We start from the raw sequence: 21,111 nt of genomic DNA, 5'->3' as shown, positions 1-21,111 counted from the left end.
ACTACGCGTGAAACTTGCCCGCACGCGTTCAACCGTTTCATCGCTCACTGCAGGCCGACCCGTTGATTTCCCCTCACAGTGGCATCCAGAAGCTTTAAACTGCGCATACCATCGCCGAATGGAGTTAGCAGTTGGTGGATCTTTGTTGAACTTCGTCCTGAAGTGTCGTTGCACTGTTATGACTGACTGATGTGAGTGCATTTCAAGCACGACATACGCTTTCTCGGCTCCAGTCGCCATCTTGTCTCATTGTGCTCTCGAGCGCTCTGGCGGCAGAAACCTGAAGTGCGGCTTCAGCCGAACAAAACTTTATGAGTTTTTCTACGTATCTGTAGTGTGTCGTGACCATATGTCAATGAATGGAGCTACAGTGAATTTATGAAATCGCTTCAATCATTTGTAATAGCCCTGTAGAACGCTACGTGGCGTTACCAATATAAAAACCTAAACAGCGTACTTACACGCTAAAACAGAAATTTTAAGTGTACGTACCAACAACCCCTACAAATATGAGGCAGCGAATTATCACTGAATGTGCAAACATTAGCGAAGAGACAGTTAAAAACGAAGGAATTCTTTTTCAGAAATAGGGGTGCAGTGTGTATTGCAGCAAAAGAGCACCATTTCGAACATTTGCTTCAGTAAAACATGAAAATTTGTGAGATGCAGTGCCAACATTTCGCAACGATGAAATTGTTGAATACAAAAGTTATGTATTTTTTCGGATAATCAGAATCCGCAATAAAAATTGGGGCTTCCTATTGCAGAGTTCAAAGTCGATTACCCTTCCATCCCCCCCCCCCCAGGTGTACGGTGGGAAGGAAGGGGGAGTGGTAGAGTGTAGTGTCATTGGACATCCCCCCTCTAGATGAACAACAGTTTTTACAACCCTTTTTGTAGTCCGATGAGTGGTTTCCCATATATTTTCCAAAACAGTTTTAACCGCCCCACCCTGTATATCAACACCTCTGTTCACAATTACGAAATCCCCACTCCAGGACTCACCAACACAGGCACTACTGCTATGTCGGTGGAAATTTTCCAAGGAGTTGTCACCTTTACAGCAGTCCGTCGGCCACCAAGGGACATAACTGCGTTGAAGGTGCGACGGCGATGCTGCAGTCACAAGGAAATCTGTTTGTAACTGGCGGTGTTAGGGCGAAGAGTCGAACGTGGAACTCGCGCATCGCGAATATCAGAGGCCGACGCCTCCTCCGAGCCATGGAAGGAATTCGGAGAGGAGTCTGTGGACCAGCAGAGCTGATAGTATATCCGAACTCGAGAGGTCTTCCTGACGTCATCAAGATTGGGATAGCTGAAAGATGAAAGTGGTTCGTTGCTCTGCACGTCATATATACTCTCCGATCACCGGCTAGTTTCCTTCCGCCTAGTAATTGCGTCAATTGCAGCACGACCGGACTTTAGTATGACAAATCCAGATTGGCACCTATATCAACAGAGTGTTGCACGTCGCCTCGAGCATACCCAGCTATAAGCCGAAGTCAGTGTCGATGATGCTGCACCGCTCTTCTAACAAGTGGTCTCTGTGGCGGTGCAGACAGCAACACCGACTCCACGTTGTACTGGGCGCGCTCCACGACTGCTGCTTCCGGAGATACCACGAGTCACACGTGAACGTAACAGGCTCAGTCGGAAGAGGCACCTAGCCAGATACCTGGCCGCCAAGAGTCGGTTCAGTCTCCTGCATCGACAAGTGAAAGCCGCCCCAATAAAGCTTCGCAGCGAGCGTTAGGAGGACAAATAGGGCATGATGAAACCCAATGCCCAGCCTAGGGAGATGGATTGTCGCTTCACCAAGTAACGTCCTCGACTTCCTCCTTTAGGTACACCGCAGGGCAAATATGCCGTGTGCCCAAGCCATAGCACTGGCTGATGTTCTCTAAAGTCATTTTCAGCCTCTTGAGCGATCAATCGACCTTCCGCACGTGCAGCTTGTTGAAGACAGGTTTCAAATCTTCTTTGTCAATGACTTTTCCGAAGACGCTACTGGGCCAGCCACTGAAAGGGAGGTCATCTGCGACGTCTTCCATGTTGGGAATGATAACATCGCGGACCGAGCTCTCAATTTACATTCAGCGGCGGCGATTACCTACGTCATGAAGTTGTTCTATGTCATCTTCACCCAGAAGAATTACCCTCAAGCCTGGAAACACGCACTTATGGTGGCAGCATATCTCCCTTGCAAGACACCCTGCATATGGAGCAAGGCGGCGTATTACCTAATGAGCAATTTGGCTGCCGCCAGCAGCACTCAACTACTCAGTAGATGTTATCCGTAATTGAGGAGGCTACTCTAGCTTTTAAAAATAAAGTGTTTCTGGACGTGCCAAAGGCGTCTGACAGCGTCTGGCACCGTGACCTGCTGTATAGGCTTCTCGCCAGTGTTTGTCCAACTCGTCCACAGTTATCTTGAGCACTGTACCTTCATCATTCTTAATGGAGAAATGATATCTACCGAATGGGACATTAAGACTGGGGTACTACAGAGCTCCGTTTTTGGGTGCGGTGACGTGAGTAGCTTACACAACAAACTTCCCAGATTCACTGAGAGTCATGAAAGCTACGTACACTGACGATATACTCCCACACACAGCTGGTGGCCGATTGTTGTGCGTATCCAACTGCAATATACTTTCCACCATGTTGAAGAATGAGCTGGGAACCGGAGGGTCAGTTTCAGTGTCGCCAAAAACCGAACCATGCTCCTCACCAAGTGTTGTCTGCCAGCGGTCACCAATGTAGTGCTCTTTGGACATCCGAATGAACGGACCAACTTCTTGTAGTACCTAGTGATCTTTTTAGAGCAGGATTTCACAAGGCAGGAGTAAATCAGTCACGTGGACAAGCAAAGGACGCAGCGGGTCAGTAATGAACTACGCCAGTGAAGTGTGAGGGAATGCAGCTCCTAGCCACATCAAGCCACTACAAATTATCCGTCCAGGCTTTCTAAAATAAAAACGAAATGAAGTGATGGTCCTCCAACTACGTACCCTGTGACTCAGAGCTGAAATATTAAAAGTTTTGGCTGGTTTCGTTGTCTTGTGGCTAGGATATGTAGTTGGACATTATGAGGCAAATAGTGCTGAGTCTGCAGTATACAATATGAATATACACATGAATCGGTCGAAGGTTCCTATCACTCGGCAATTGCGAATTTCTAATGAAACATAGTAATTTATAAATGAAAGACTGCAATTAAATAAAATCTGCATGTACTATCTTGACGACTTTACATGATGAGTACTATAGCAGAAGTACCTTTTAGAATGCCGTTTATTACTGCAAAACACTTATTGGTGTCGATGGTCCAGCACTTATTTAAAATATAAGTTGAATTACAGGGAAACAATAGATTCCGACTTTACGTAATTAGTTATGAACAACAACATAGCTCGTGAGATATTCACTTCTAAACACATACTACGTCTCCTCTGCAGAAACCATCCTACTCCCCCACTTCCATACAGTCTCTCCACGTGTCCTTTTTGGAACGATCGCTGTCACTGGCTAGAGCGCTCCCGCCCTGTCTCCCAGCCCACGCACACTCACAAACACATTCGAAATACCGGACTTACATTTAAATAACTTGAAATTAAATAAATATTCCTATGGCTGGATCATAAACATGCTCTAACACACATTATTAAATAAAGAAAAAATTCAAAGAAACATATATTAAAGGAATAGAAAGGAAAGGTAGGCCACTAGCTTAATGTCTCTCTGCTTTCTAAAACACAGTAAATATTTAACCAATTTCTTCATGAATAGTATATATAGGATATAAACAAAGACACAGATGAATAAATATATTTATAAGCACCGTTTTTTCGTGTAACTGTGGAGTACTTATGGCCTGACACAATTGATAGTAATCGGCCACTTTGACCTCCAATAACTCATGTACTGTTCAAGTTACATGCCTGTAATTTATACCAATTTATGTTTACACTAATAGCTTTCTAAAGACATGTCCATCGATAAAATCGGATGAGCTGTTTAGATTTTGGAAATTCGTTGCTCGGTGTTACTTGTATAATTTATCGTCAGATACTAAACTTTAAACTAATAAAGATATCGAAAATCTGATTACACCATCAGAATAATCGTGCAGATAATGGTAATGTACATGTTTCTTTTTGAGGTATCATGATTCATCTGGCTACTATTAATATCTACACGAACTGTGAAATGTCTGCCATTAAAGTTCCACAAAGCCCGCCATCCTTAGCACTCCCGGCATACAAGTCTCCTCCATCGACGCAGCGTCACCGTGGAACTCCCAGCCACGTGCTCGGCCTGCACCACGCGCTGGGGCTGCCTACCCCTGTTGCCCCGGCTAACGTTCGCCACCACGTGGCTGCTGACTAGCTCTGGCTGGCCGAGCGGCCCGTGCGGCCACGCCAACTCCCAACTCGGAATACTTTCAGGGCGCCACACTTGCCCGTTACCTCACATCCGGAACAAAATCCTGCGCCAAGTATTCTGGTATGGGAGGAGCTATTAAGGAGCGGTAAGGTGTCGGGCTAACATGAATTCAGACATCCTTTTAAACAAATTTATTAACGAACAATTCTTACCCAACAGTTATTACACTCCTGGAAATTGAAATAAGAACACCGTGAATTCATTGTCCCAGGAAGGGGAAACTTTATTGACACATTCCTGGGGTCAGATACTTCACATGATCACACTGACAGAACCACAGGCACATAGACACAGGCAACAGAGCATGCACAATGTCGGCACTAGTACAGTGTATATCCACCTCTCGCAGCAATGCAGGCTGCTATTCTCCCATGGAGACGATCGTAGAGACGCTGGATGGAGTCCTGTGGAACGGCTTGCCATGCCATTTCCACCTGGCGCCTCAGTTGGACCAGCGTTCGTGCTGGACGTGCAGGCCGCGTGAGACGACGCTTCATCCAGTCCCAAACATGCTCAATGGGGGACAGATCCGGAGATCTTGCTGGCCAGGGTAGTTGACTTACACCTTCTAGAGCACGTTGGGTGGCACGGGATACATGCGGACGTGCATTGTCCTGTTGGAACAGCAAGTTCCCTTGCCGGTCTAGGAATGGTAGAACGATGGGTTCGATGACGGTTTGGATGTACCGTGCACTATTCAGTGTCCCCTCGACGATCACCAGTGGTGTACGGCCAGTGTAGGAGATCGCTCCCCACACCATGATGCCGGGTGTTGGCCCTGTGTGCCTCGGTCGTATGCAGTCCTGATTGTGGCGCTCACCTGCACGGCGCCAAACACGCATACGACCATCATTGGCACCGAGGCAGAAGCGACTCTCATCGCTGAAGACGACACGTCTCCATTCGTCCCTCAATTCAAGCCAGTCGCGACACCACTGGAGGCGGGCTGCACGATGTTGGGGCGTGAGCGGAAGACGGCCTAACGGTGTGCGGGACCGTAGCCCAGCTTCATGGAGACGGTTGCGAATGGTCCTCGCCGATACCCCAGGAGCAACAGTGTCCCTAATTTGCTTGGAAGTGGCGGTGCGGTCCCCTACGGCACTGCGTAGGATCCTACGGTCTTGGCGTGCATCCGTGCGTCGCTGCGGTCCGGTCCCAGGTCGACGGGCACGTGCACCTTCCGCCGACCACTGGCGACAACATCGATGTACTGTGGAGACCTCACGCCCCACGTGTTGAGCAATTCGGCGGTACGTCCACCCGGCCTCCCGCATGCCCACTATACGCCCTCGCTCAAAGTCCGTCAACTGCACATACGGTTCACGTCCACGCTGTCGTGGCATGCTACCAGTGTTAAAGACTGCGATGGAGCTCCGTATGCCACGGCAAACTGGCTGACACTGACGGCGGCGGTGCACAAATGCTGCGCAGCTAGCGCCATTCTACGGCCAACACCGCGGTTCCTGGTGTGTCCGCTGTGCCGTGCGTGTGATCATTGCTTGTACAGCCCTCTCGCAGTGTCCGGAGCAAGTATGGTGGGTCTGACACACCGGCGTCAATGTGTTCTTTTTTCCATTTCCAGGAGTGTAAAAAACATTGGCTCACCCTTTATTTTTTTTTAAAGGATCCCTATTACAAGGCTTACTCTTAATTAATAATATTTACACTGATCCAACATCAAGGGTAATATACTGGTGATACAGTAGTGCCAAATTTGAGCCCAAAGCAGTTATAACATCAGTTAAATGTTTCAACTCAAGCTCAGTAACTGTTTGTGATAAAACGTTTATAATGCCTGACGCTATTTCGAAAATGCATGTAGTAACCGTTAAACAAATTTATAATAACAGACTATCATCAATTCAAACCTAAAAACAGTTTTAAGGTAAATACATCTAATAAAGCACTTGAAATAAGTAATAAACTACAGTGGGACCACGTTATCACAAGTTTTATCACGCCAGTTTTTCTCGTGCTTCAGTTTAAAATTTGCTCATTTACTGTATATGACTACCAAAGCATTTCCAACTAGTTTAGGTGCAAACTTCTTCAGATGAACACCAAATTAAGACGCGTGGATAGTTCAATTGCAGAAGGTAATTACTTAAGTCAAGAACAAATCTGCAGCATTAGAATTCATCCGCTGCTGCCTCAGTGGGTTCAGAGAGCCGTAATCTTGCCATCTTGTTTCATTTAACACGTCAGTCTTTCTCGCACTTCCTGGCAATAGATTACACACATAACAGAATTGGCGTGGTAAGACCTGAAGCAGAAATCAGTTACTACTGGCCCACGTCTGGATACAAATAATGGGCCCCACCAGGGCAGACTCAACGACAGCTTTGTAACATGAGTAGTAAAACCAAACAAATGACAAGTCACGAAATAGTGGAAGTAATAGCGCTCCACAAGATGAACAACTAAAACACACAGATGGACAAGTAGTCGATAATTAGGTTGCTCAGCTTCATGTGGAGTTATCCAGTACTCGTGTGTCGATGCAATCTGGGCGCAGTGACAGTATAGTGAGGGCTGTACAGACCTCCAACCGTTGCTTTACCCGCCGATCTCTTTCGGGCAACAACGGGATTGTGCGACCGAAACGCTCTTGCATGCAAAAGGGGGGCCCCTTTGCAAATTACGGCTTCGTAAACAACGGTTCCCAACTACAAATGGACCTCGCCATCACTGCAGGTGCGGCCAGGCCGTCTTCTGGCTGCTCTCTATACAGGACACAGCTCGCCACCTTCCCGGTGCCGCTGCCGACTCAGGACTTTCCGCTGCCCGCCACTCGCCGCCCCGCCGACCACACATGCACCACAAGCCTCTCTGGCAAAGAGATTCTACACAACCAGCGATTCCACCAGAGAAGTTCAAACCAAACCTTGCAGAAGGCTTCGACGGACGGCACATATTCCATATTCCCTACGACTTTCCGGCACACTACCTGCTAGAGTGTTTGACAGAGCACTGAAAGACCTGAGTCGAAACAAGGCCCCCGGAGTAGACAACATTCCATTGGAACTACTGACGGCCTTGAGAGAGCCAGTCCTGACAAAACTCTACCATCTGGTGAGCAAGATGTATGAAACAGGCGAAATACCCTCAGACTTCAAGAAGAATATAATAATTCCAATCCCAAAGAAAGCAGGTGTTGACAGATGTGAAAATTACCGAACCATCAGTTTAATAAGCCACAGCTACAAAATACTAACGCGAATTCTTTACAGACGAATGGAAAAACTAGTACAAGGCGACCTCGGGGAAGATCAGTTTGGATTCCGTAGAAATACTGGAACACGTGAGGCAATACTGACCTTACGACGTATCTTGGGAGAAAGATTAAGAAAAGGCAAACCTACGTTTCTAGCATTTGTAGACTTAAAGAAAGCTTTTGACAATGTTGACTGGAATACTCTCTTTCAAATTCTAAAGGTGGCAGGGGTAAAATACTGGGAGCGAAAGGCTATTTACAATTTGTACAGAAACCAGATCGCAGTTATAAGAGTCGAGGGACATGAAAGGGAACCAGTGGTTAAGAAGGGAGTGAGACAGGGTTGTAGCCTCTCCCAGATGTTATTCAATCTGTATATTGAGCAAGCAGTAAAGGAAACAAAAGAAAAATTCGGAGTAGGTATTAAAATCCATGGAGAAGAAATAAAAACGTTGAGGTTCACCGATGACATTGTAATTCTGTCAGAGACAGCAAAGGACTTGGAAGAGCAGTTGAACAGAATGGTTGGTGTCTTGAAGGGAGGATATAGGATGAACATCAACAAAAACAAAACGAGGATAATGGAATGTAGTCGAATTAAGTCGGGTGATGTTGAGGGTATTAGATTAGGAAATGAGACACTTAAAGTAGTAAAGGAGTTTTGCTATTTGGGGAGCAAAATAACTGATGATGGTCGAAGTAGAGAGGATATAAAATGTAGACTGGCAATGGGAAGGAAAGCGTTTCTGAAGAAGAGAAATTTGTTAACATCGAGTATAGATTTAAGTGTCAGGAAGTCGTTTCTGAAAAGTATTTGTATTGAGTGTAGCCATGTATGGAAGTGAAACATGGACGGTAAATAGTTTGGACAAGAAGAGAATAGAAGCTTTCGAAATGTGGTGCTACAGAAGAATGCTGAAGATTAGATGGGTAGATCACGTAACTAATGAGGAAGTATTGAATAGGATTGGGGAGAAGAGAAGTTTGTGGCACAACTTGACCAGAAGAAGGGATCGGTTGGTAGGACATGTTCTGAGGCATCAAGGGATCACCAATTTAGTATTGGAGGGCAGCGTGGAGGGTAAAAATCGTAGGGGGAGACCAAGAGATGAATACACTAAGGAGATTCAGAAGGATGTAGGTTGCAGTAGGTACTGGGAGATGAAGAAGCTTGCACAGGATAGAGTAGCATGGAGAGCTGCATCAAACCAGTCTCAGGACTGAAGACCACAACAACAACAACCTGCTAGAGTTGGCTGGCGAACCCTGTGCCCTTGTTAGATGCCAACACGCGGCGAGATGAGTCTACACTAAGACCCGATTTCCCCAGAATCCACTTATTCGCCAACACGAGTGGCTTAACGACAACCATGAGCACTGCATGCTGCCATTGGCTCTACTCCATCGGTAAGCAGCGCCAACCGAGCTCAGTTAACCTGAGATAAGAGTGCACGCATGACGATATCGTGTATCGCTTATAAAGACTACAGTTGGCTAAGCCCCAGAGTTTATATTACGATAAGCTCGTTTTGGATTTACTGTCCCGACTGAAAGAAGCATACCTACTTGCCTGTCTGCGACAACAAACGACTGTCGTATTCAGTCTACACGCTTATAACGTACGCGCCGGTTACCCATTTGTTGCGACCTACGCTGCGGACTCGGACAATGTCTGGTTTTCGCCTTTTGCTGGGCTACAACGGACTTGGCTCTTTATTCAAGGCATTGCAGTATATCACGGTACTGCATAACCGCTTCCAGCCAAAAGCTAAAGTTTTGCCACAAACAGAACTTGTAACTAGTGTTTTTGTTTTTTAAAAAAAGGGATCGAGCAAGGTGGTGCAGTGGTTACGACACTGGACCTGGACTCGGGAGGACGAAGGTCCACATACGCGTCCGGCAATCCAGATTTTGGTTTCCTATGATCGCCGTAAATCGTTCGAAGTAATTGGTGGGATGGTTCCTTTGAAAAAGCGGCCAGACGAATTCCTCGAGATCCTTTCGTAATCTGAGCTTGTGTTCCATCTCTAATAACCCTGCTTTCGATGATTCGTCGAACTCTTATCTTCGCTTACTTCTTCAAATACGAGGAATGAAAGCGCCTTTCTAACATTAATCCTCCGTATTTCTATTTCGCTAAGAACGCTCGTTTCCCGCTGACTGAACTACGCGAGAATTATATGCTCCAGAAAGACTGTCAAGTAGGAATCCAGAGTGAGACATAGTCTGTAACATTGCACCACAAATTAATTGTAGTGGTAGAGACCTTTATAAGCTCCTGTCTTTTCCCTGGATCACATATTTGTTTTCATGTATCTCCTGGTAAATCTTAACAATAATATCTCCATTGCTCAATTTGTCAGTCTTCGATTTTCGTATGCTTTTCACATTAAACGTCCAATCTCAATGCTACAATTCCATGGTAATACACATAGGAATCTTAAAACTCTATTTGGTTTTTACTATTCTGTTTCTTTCTGTTCCTTACCTATCTGTCGTTGTCATCAACTAGTATTATGACTTCGTTTCCTATACGATTCTTTTTTCGATGCGTTGCTTACACATTAATTTACTTAAACTGACATTCAGACCGCCTTCAAAGCTTACTTTCCTTTTCGCTCTTCCATTCGTTGTCGAAATTTGTCTGCGCTAAATGCAATCAGTACAACACCATTAGCAAAACGATATTGGTTCAAACATATTCCGCAGAGATTATATAGATAAATAAACATTGCTTTTGCTGGAATGATGTTTATGTTGTTTTATTTATTTATTTATTTAGTCACTGTTTGTTTAGCCTGACTAGATTGAGGCCTTGAAGTCGTCACTTACCGCTGACCAGGGACAACACATCAGGAAACGTTACACAACAGTCACAACAATAATAATTTGCATTATGACTGTCGCGAGTGATAAAATACCAGCGGTTATAGGGTTCAGAAAAGACCCTTTTTTAGGGTAGTGAGGACAGAAAGAAACCAAATTTTAAGAGAGGTTAGGACTGAGACAAACCTTCAGTTTGAGAAAGAAACGAAAAAACATAATTATAGCTTATTACATCAGCATAAATAGCCATTGGTTAAGAATTTTCAACAGTCATCAGATTTTTAACTCTACCCAAATTTACCCCAGTCAATGTGAAATGTCAGCTATCTTTATTGCATCAAAATATTCGAGGACTGAGAAATAAAATTAATTAATTAATTGTCTGCATAGATGAATTATGAGTGTTCAAACCCAGTTGACATAATCTGCCTCTCTGAACATCATGTGACCACTAGTATACAACTTTTAAGTGTTACAGTGTTTAGGTTAGCATCTTACTTTTGTAGATCAGAAATGGAGAAAGGAGGAGTTGCCACGTTCATCAGGAAGTGTAATAAATTTAAGAACATAGACATTCATAAATTTTGCCTAGAACAGCATATGGAAGCAGGAGCAACAGAAGTAGAATTTCACAAAAAATCCTTCATAATATTAAGTGTATATCGAGCACCTGCATGTAACTTTAGTCTGTTTGTAAACTACCTTGAAGCTGTACTGGCCCACTTAACAACCAAAAAAGAAGAAATAGTGGTCGCTGGTGATTTCAGTGTAGATTTCCTTAAAGACTCTCCCAATAAGAACTTATTTGAGTTAGTAACACTATCATTCAACTTAATTCCCACTGTAAAGTTCTCCATTAGGGTAGCCAATTGCTCACAAACAGCCATTGATAATATCTTTATAGAAAAATCCAGTGAACAAAATTATATTACAGAACCAATAGTTAATGGCCTCTCAGATCATGACATGCAGTTCCTTCTGTTAAATGTTAACACTGAACAGGATATAAAATCTGTTAAATCTGAGCTTAGGAGGGTAATCAATAAACCAAAAATTGATTATTTTAGGACACTCCTCAGAGACATTGACTGCACTGATGTTTACAGTGCTCATGGCATGAATGCAAAATATAACACATTTGCTAATAAATTACTTACCTTATTCGAACACTGTTTTCTCCAAAAATTTACCAAGGTTAGAAGAAAGACTACAAAGAAGCCATGAATTACTGAAGGAATACAGGTATCTTTTAAAACAAAAAGAAAACTTTATCTGTCAATCCGAAACAGTTCCGAAGTTGATGCTATAGCACATTACAAGAAATACTCGAAAATATTAAAGACTGTAATACGGACATCAAAGCAAATATATTACAAGGAAAAGATAGACATATCAGATAATAAAATAAAGACAATATGGGATATAGTGAAGGAGGAAAACCGGACGTGAAGAGGGACAAATAGCATTAAGAGTAAATGATACATTGGAGACAGATGTGTGTAGTGTTCCAGAACTTTTTAACAAACATTTCATAACTGTTACTGAAAAGATGGAGTTGTCAGATTCTGTAGATGCTGCTATGGAATACCTCAGACCAGACATTTCAAGTAACTTCCATAATATGAATTTGACCCTCACTACCCCGGCAGAAATAATGGGCATCATAAAATCTTTAAAATCAAAAACATCTAGTGGGTATGATGAAATATCAACAAAGTTAATTAAAGATTGTAATTCTGAGTTAAGTAACATATTAAGCTATCTGTGTTACCAGTCGTTAATCAGTAGAATATTTACTGAATGGTTAAAATATGATGATGTTAAGCCACTGCTTAAGAAGGGAGATAAAGAAATGGCATCAAATTTCCGTCCAATTTCACTTTTGCCAGCATTCTCAAAAATTTTAGAAAAAGTAATGTACAATCCGCATTATAACCATCTTATCTCAAATAACATATTGTCAAAGTCACAGTTCGGATTTCTAAAGGGTCCTGATATTGAGAAGGCTATCTACACTTACAGTGAAAATCTGATTAATTCATTAGATAAAAAATTGCAGGCAACTGGTATATTTTGTGATCTGTTAAAGGCATTTGCCTGTGCAGATCACAATATCATTTTAAGTAAATTAGAATGTTATAGTGTAACAGGAAATGCTGCAAAAGGGTTCAAATCTTATACCTCTGACAGGAAGCAAAGGGTCTTATTAGGAAAGAGACATGTATCAAGCTATCTGGCATCATCCAACTGGGTACTAATTACATGTGGGGTCCCACAACGTTCCATTTTAGGGCCCTTATTTATTCTTGTTTATATCAAAGACCTTTCACCAGTAACGTTACCAGATGCCAAGTTCGTTTTGTTTGCCGATGATACAAACATTGAAATAAGTAGCAAATCAAGTGTAGTCTTAGAAAGATCAGGTAATAAAATATTTATGGACATTAATCACTGGTTCCTAGCCAATTCTGTGTCACTAAACTTTGAAAAAACACACTACATGCAGTTCAGAACTTGTAAGGGGTGTCTCACAAGTATATGCCTAACATATGATGACAAGCAGATAGAAGAAGAACACAGTGTTAAATTCTTGGGATTACAGCTTGATAATAAATTCAACTGGGAGGAGCACACCCCAGAACTGCTGCAGCATCTTAACAATTCTCTATTTGAAATGCGAATTGTGTCAGACATGGGGGCTATAAAAAAGAAAAAGCTGGCATACTATGCTTACTTTCATTCCATAATGTCATATGGGACTATTTTTTGGGGTAATTCATCAAGCCAAGCTAAAGTTTTCCAGACACAAAAACGTGCAGTAAGAGTTATATGTGGTGTGAACTCAAGAACACCCTGCAGAAGCCTGTTTAGGGGACTAGGGATACTAACTACTGCTTCCCAATATATTTATTCTTTAATGAAATTTGTTATTAAAAATATATCACTTTTTCAAACCAACAGCTCGATTCATGAAATCAATACTAGACATAAGAATAATATTTACAAGGATTTAAAGTCACTTAGTTTTGTACAAAAAGGTGTGTATTATTCAGGAACGCACATTTTCAGTAACTTGCCAGCAGCCATATAAAGCTTAACAACCAACGAAATTCAGTTTAAGAGAAGCCTAAAGGATTTACTGGTGGCCATCTCCTTCTACTCCATTGATGAATTTCTCAGTAGAACCAACTGATTTGTGTGTGTATGTATATAAGTACAACATAACTTCTGCACAATTTCAGTGCAGTACTGTGTTCATTGTAAATAAGTGTGTATGTATGTGTGTGTGTGTGTGTGTGTGTAAGTAAAATCTAATTTCAGCACCATTTCAGTGCAGTAATATGTTCATTGTAAATAAGTATTATAGTAGTTGTATTACACGTTTATTACCTTATAAATAAATAAATAAAACTTTTTTATTTTAAATTCAGTGCTTTAGTATTTATAAAATGATTCTTTCATATAGTGTTCATTAAAAATGACGATCATTCCGCTTGGGACCTGTGGAATGGTACATCAGCTTATTTATTTGAGTTGTAAATATTTGTCATGTATCGTTGTTTTTCTGACATGTTCTACATCCTGGAGGACCTCCTCACTATGGATCAATTGGAATGAAAGTAAATCTGATCTAATCTAATCTGAAAAAATAATAATAATTAGCAACAGTAATATTATTATTATGATAAAATGTAGGCATTAAGAGTGATGCTGCTTTTTTTAGCACTTTTGAAACCTTGTTTAGTATTAGAAGAAGTGAAAGAGATGATGAAAGAGGGGATGACTGTAATGATAGTGACAATGACTATTAGGAAGTAAGAGAATCTCAGTAGAGAACTCAGTAGACTAGCAGAGAGAAAAGTGGTGGGGATGGGAGCGCTGATTGAGCTGCGAGAAGAGATAGCTATTGTGATACATGGTGGGTCATTAGCTGTCTTGAAAGATTTCCACTTCTCTCATATTATGAGGACGATTGTTCGAAATTCGGGTTCCTGGGACAGAAAATGTTTAGAGGACATAGCAGTGTTGTGTAGTGTTACAGACAGGATTTTATTTTGTTGACAGCGAGTGTTTCAACTAAGTCGTTCAGACAGTAACGTAAGGGGCAAAGATAAATAGGAAGGAGCCCAATAATTGAGTGGACGACATAGCAAACGCAGCGTGTGAGAATATCTACGTTTATCGGTAAGTAGTAATAATAACGGTTCATAGGCAGGAGTGATATGTTCGAAATAGTGTAGATCACAAAAATATCGCACACAAGCGTTCATCGCCAGTTGCAGCGACATGAGCTCTCATACGAAAGTCCTTGGAAAAAAGGATCTTCATGATCAAGGATGCCGAGTATTAGAGACTTTACAAGTTTCTGTTTTAAGCTGAAAAGGAAATACTTTGTTATATTTATGAAGGGAATGAAGTGATGCTGACACCTTCTTTCCAACTGCAGTTGTGTGTTCAGCCCTGTCTAAGTGATGGTTCAGAATTATCCCCAAATTCTTTTCAGAAAAAGAAACGCGTATTTCTGTGCTGTTTCGGATTAAGTGTGGAACAGATTCTTGGAGCCTTTCTGAGTGACTAAGACTGCTTGCGTTTTAGATGGTTACACTCATATTCTGCACCCCTTCTTATGAAGCAAGTAAGTAAGCGTTTACGTTCTGGACAGCTGTGCTCAGATTTGTTGATTTTGCACTTAGGTATAACTGAGGGTCGTCAACGTGTAAATGTTATTTGCAATAGGACATAATAGTCGACACATTTTTGTCGCAATTGGAGGTATAATCTGTTTATTATATAAAGGGAGTTAATCCTTTTTCCTACTGTGTTTGGTTCCCTCGACAATAAAAGGGCAGCCATGGTCGCGTGATCTCCTCCACTACGTCTCGACGCTTGTGAAATACTAGGAAGATTTGACGGGAAAATTCACACTTACGATTCTTACCGCTTTTCTTCAATTAGCTATAATAAGTTTTCGTATTATCTTAACCTATAATTTCATTCAACATGTCAAATCAGACCTGGGACTCAGTCGCAAGTTACGGCATGCAGCTAACTACATAAATTAGGGAAGAAAGTTGGTGATTCGGTATGTAATTATGTTCTAGTTCCTTCTGGAGAAAATCGGGTATTGACACTGGAGATGAAGGACCTATTTACACGCGTGACCAATGATGTCATCGCGACGACTGCATTTGGAGTAAAGGTGGACTCCTTGGCAGAACCAAACAACACATTCTACACAACGGGCCGTGAGCTGACAACAATCAAATCGGGAACGGTAATTGGATACATGCTAGTGCCAAGGCTTATGCAGGTATGTTATGCACATTAAGTTGTTACTAATTTAATTGCATGTGACTACTTGTATTCCTTGTGGTTGTATTTATTTATTTTCTGTATATGCAGACTGAAGCGACGAATAAGAATCTGTACCAAGGCCAGTATTCATACCCGGGGCACCTCTTGGCTAGACAGATGCGCTAACCTTTACATCACCCTGGCATCTGTTCTTGGGTTTTGTCCGATGTTGAGGTGCTATTCCTGTACTGTTAGAGAGTCTCTGCAATGATTTTCTAGCTTAGGGGAGAATACCAAGTGGGCTGAGACGTGAATGGGAAGTTGGACTGAGGAGGGATACGTGCTGCAGTTGTCCATACGGTGGTGTGAAGCCACTGTGCCAGGGTGGAGTAGTGGTTGGGGCATCTGCCCAGCCAGCAGGAGATCAGATCCCAGCCTTGATACAAGTTTTTCATTCTTCGTTTCAGTCTGCATGTAATGTTTGAGACTTGAAAAGGTCTCTAGAACGGTATTGTTTCATATGATCTATTTATTTATTTTTGCATGCGACAGTTAATAGGTGCACAGTTCGTCAACATGAAAGCAGTGGAGTTCTTCAGGACCATGTTGACCGAGACTATTAAAACGCGAGAGCAGCAGGGGATCGTGCGCCACGACATGATCCACCTCATGATGCAGGCCCGCCGCGGAGAACTGGCGCCAGACGAAGGGGAGGCGAATGGCGCCACCGATGGCAAAAGACGACGTGAGTAGAGTGTTCCAGTGTCCTCGTCACTTCCTTACACAACTGCCTGATCTTGACGAATCGATGTTCCGTCTTCGAAAGAAATTTAAGCTTGTTCGAAGCACACAAAGTCATTTTGCGCTAGTTAGAAATTAGTACCAAGTGCATAGACATTAATTTGAACCTGAACGTTGTGACTGACATTCTGTGGCCTTTGTGTAAGTTATTAGTACTAACAAGGAGACGGTACGACCGTGGGGTCGGGGATTTGTCCGCAATTTTGTGTGGTGAAAGAGGACCCCTAACACCTCACTTGGTTAAAATATTAGGTCGCACTACCATGGAAAATCGCGGGAAATATCGATCCAAAGTTTCTTAGGTGCCTTACGAGTATAAAATGTTAGTATATCGCCGAGCCGCCGACTGGCCTAGGTGTTTAGGGCTTGGATTCATACGCCATAGGTCTCGTGTTCGATTCCTCCTCTGGCATTTTCTTTTTTTCTTCTGTTTCATTTTCTTTGGTTATTCCAACAATTATTCAGAAAGTTTCCCAAACCTACATTACCTTTAACAAATTAGTTTCATTATTGAATAAAAATTATTTTCTTTTTGTCCAACAACACAATTCATGGCGGTGGGTTTTCCATTTTTCATTGTAAAGTATATGAAGAGAAACATTGCCTTTTTAATCAGAATAACAAAGTCAATTGGAAAACATTGAATTTTTATACATATAATAATTATAAACAAGAACCGCTGTGGTAATTATCGTAAAAACAAACAAAGCAAGAATTTTTGCAACATATTGTGCAACATATAAAAGCGGACTTTTTACAATCACAAGGCGTTTGCAATAAATCTGTACAAAAACATGCCCCATTAACATTTACGAAAATGTTTCGAGTTTCTGACAATTTTGAGGCAAACTAGGCATATTGAATCATGTCTCGGAATATTGGTGACGATAATTGATGGTGTTCATAGAATGAATTTTTATACAATCTTCCCGGGAATTAATTTCACGATTCTCCTGTAACAATGCGCTGCAATTTTGCAAGCAACAGAAGAAAAAAAAAAAAAAAAAGAAAGTGCCGGAAGAGGAATCGAACCCGAGACCATTGGCATAACTGTCCGAGCGCTAACCATGTAGGCCAGACGGCAGCTGGGCAGTGGACTAAAATTTTATACTCATAAGGTGCCTAAGAAACTTTGGATCGATTTTTCTCGGGATTTTCCGAGTAGTGCGTGCTAATATGTTAACCACGTGAGGTGTTAGGGGTCCTCTTTCACCACACGAAATTGCGGACAAATCCCCGACGTCACGGTCGTGCCGTCTCCTTGTAAGTGCATAGACACTAGTTTGAACCTGAATTTTCTGACTGACATTCCTTGGCGTTTGTGTAAGTGATACATACAGATGTTAATTTCATGTTTCAGGGAACACTTCCATGTTGCCTCACGTAACTGTATGAAACAAGTCCGTTTAAGCATTATGTTTAATGATTTGTTTGGGTGTTTCTTTACGTTCTGGGCATATAAGGATTATTAAATACCATAATGGCCTAAAGACCGTGCTCAAATACGAAGCAGTCAGAAACAGCCCAATACTTTGTACGTTTGTTATCTTTAGAAAGGCATACAACTCAATTGACAGACAAGCACTTCTTGGTATTCTAGAAGAAGAAGGGTTAGATCCAAACACCCTTAACCTCGTCAAAGAAACACTGACCGATACTACCTCCAAGGTGAAATTCACGGGTGAAATATCCGAGCCCTTCTTGATCGAAACTGCCGCCCGACAAGGTGACGGTGTGTCTCCTCTCCTATTCAGCCTTGTCTTGGACAAGGTCGTCCGCGAATGGGAAAAGAAATTGAAGAATAAAAACTGCTGGAAACCTATACAAATGGGGCGAGTCAAGAATGACATCAGAATTACATTTTTCAACTGGCCAGTTCTACGTGACGATGCTTTGCTGAGAGTATTTATAAGTTTTGACGATGACATTAGGGCTTTATCACATTAGGACATGGTGTAGAACAGATCTGAAGATGGTCATTACTGACTTAAACCGGTAATCGTCAAAGGACTTTATATTGTGATCAAAGACTGAAATAAAAAACCATTTTTAACAATGTCATGTTTAGCTTTCGCTGGCAACTTAGCCTTACTAGTGGATTATGAGCTAATAGCAATTGAACAGGTTGAAACCCTTCAGAAATGGGCAGAGAAAGTTGCTCTGCAAATATTTTCCTAACGTCTGAGTCCATCAGCTCAAAAACTAACACCCAAAACTTGACTACAAAATATGGTCATATCAATTGTGTCTCATATTTGAAATGCTCAGGTGAAGTCCTCGAACTTACGGGGCGAGAGAATTTAGCACAAGATATTCGCCTCCAAAAACTAAAAAGAGTCTATGGAAAAATTTACAAGGTGTACTACAAAAAAATGCTTGTCCAAAAACACTAAAATTAGGCACCATAATACATTATTAAAACCTGAAGTCCTGTATGCCAGTGAAACACTGATAGTCCACATAAAAGGTTACCGAAAAAAACAAAGAAACAAAAGAAAAAACACAAAGATACTATGGTCAAAGAAAACAGAAGAGGCCTATAGGATACAATCTCGTCAAACTACTGAGAAATTGTCCAACCTTGCAGCAGACATCAGAGAAATGCGATTAAAATTTTATGGGCAATTCTCCAGGCTTCCCAAAACAAGACTTCTGCACAAAAATCTTAAATACACAGAAGGATATAAAATTCTACCCTGGATACAAGAGGTCAAAAAGGGCCTGCAAAAAGCTCGGATAAATTATTCAGATATTTTGGACAGAAAGGTATTTAAGCAGAAAGCTGGCAGATGGGAAGTTAAGTCAGAGAACAAAGCTCCGAAGAAAGCAGCAACATAATGGACAAAGGAAACGAAGAGAGCCCATGCAGAAAAAATGAAAGTAGTGTGGAAAAAAAGGAAAAAGAATCAAGAAGCTTTGCGTTATCCAACAAGATCTAATCACACATAATAATAGTAATAATAATGGCCTAAAGTCCATCACAAAAACGGTCGCCCATCGCACCACTCAGATAATCAGAGAAAGAATTGTAAGCTGACCTAAGAACTAAACATGTCAATACCCTACCAGTAGAACCTCCGATTCTTTAAAGACATGAACTCCTATGTATAAAACAGCTTCAAAAGTCTAATTGCTTTACAAATCAGTTGATGTGTTCAATAATTGACATTAAGCGTGTAAGCGAGGACAGGTTCAGAAAAGATTTGAAATTATAATTAGCGTTTGGTGAAAATCGCTAAGTCTTCCCAATCCTCAAATACTTGATAAATACAGTCTGGGTAATTTGCACCTAGTGAGCAACGTTGCCTAGAGACAGACGTGCAGTTTCCGACTGTAATGTTTGTATTACTGTGTCTAACCTACAACATAACGTTATACTTCTTAATGAGTAGATGAAGACAACATTTAAATTTTAAAATTCGGCGAATAATTGTACGAAATTTTGTCCTTGGAATCTACATGTATGCAACCTCTAACTGGGGGACTGCGAAACATGAAACAAGCGCCATAAACCGCGAACCATGAACCATGAACCGATTTAATCGGTTGGTAATATACGAGGACGGGCTGGAAAATAATCCCTCCGAATTTCTTAATGTGAAAACTTTTGAAGATTTTTTAAATAAAACAATGGTTATTAACATCGTATATCTTTATTCTTCATGTCTACATATATATTTCTCAACACATTCACCTTGGCCACGAACACATTTCTTCCAGCGGGACCAGTTTGTTGATACCGTCACCGTAGGATGTCTGACTTTGTTGAGGGAGCCGCAACCTGTCTTCTGCTTGTACCACTTGATTACTATCAAAGTCAAGTTCTCGAAGGCGTTCTTTAAGTTTTGGAAACAGATAAAAATCGTATGCGGCCAAGTCGGGGCTGTAGGAGGGATGGTCGGTGACAAGTGAACCCACGTGACCTCAACGCACCGGATTGTAGCAAATGTCACAGCGCTCGTGTGTGGTCCAGCATTGTCATCCTGAAGGAGGAGTGTTACTTGTATTGACGAGCTCTTCAGATTCAAAACTCCATTACAACATGCTGTCTCTTACTAACTGACATAGTTACTTTATACACCGCCATGTTATACATTACAATTTGGAGCCATAAATATGTAGACATTAACAATGAAGATGTGGAATGTTAATAACATTTGTTTTGTTTGTACTGTTCTCGGGTCTCCAGCTGGGTGCAGTCGTTTTCAAAGCACGATAGTTCGACAGCACACCTTGCCGTCATCTTCAGGTGATACCTGGAGACTGAGCGTCTCTGCTGAATCTCCTCCCCTTTATACTCTGATCGCTCCCCACCCCTTCCCCTGCGTCATGCCGCACGCGGCGCAGCGTGGAGTGGTGGTGGGGAGGGGCGGGCTGCTGGCTGATGGATGCGAACTGTGGACCATCAGATGTCCTGTGGCCTTCGTCGGACGTGGAAGTCGCTTTGGGTTGACGTTGTTGCCCTGGGGTGTCCCCTGTCACCAGTGGTAGCAAACTTGTTTATGCAGGACTTCGAAGAGAAAGCACTG

The 21,111-nt window shown here is 42.1% G+C and overlaps 1 protein-coding gene across 1 annotated transcript in view; it reads left to right on the top strand.

Annotated features, from left to right (window-relative positions):
* The window catches only part of LOC124794840 (cytochrome P450 9e2-like), a 65,916-nt gene that overhangs the window by 10,422 nt on the left and 34,383 nt on the right, over positions 1-21,111 (top strand). Inside the window, exons 3-4 of the mRNA XM_047258505.1 lie at positions 15,589-15,797; positions 16,334-16,526. Of these exons, the coding sequence (XP_047114461.1) occupies positions 15,589-15,797; positions 16,334-16,526 (402 nt within the window). The remainder of the gene's footprint in view (positions 1-15,588; positions 15,798-16,333; positions 16,527-21,111) is intronic.

The sequence above is a fragment of the Schistocerca piceifrons genome, chromosome 4 (genome assembly GCF_021461385.2).
Source record: "Schistocerca piceifrons isolate TAMUIC-IGC-003096 chromosome 4, iqSchPice1.1, whole genome shotgun sequence".
Lineage (NCBI taxonomy): Eukaryota > Metazoa > Arthropoda > Insecta > Orthoptera > Acrididae > Schistocerca > Schistocerca piceifrons.
This window is presented reverse-complemented; position numbering and strand designations above follow the sequence as displayed.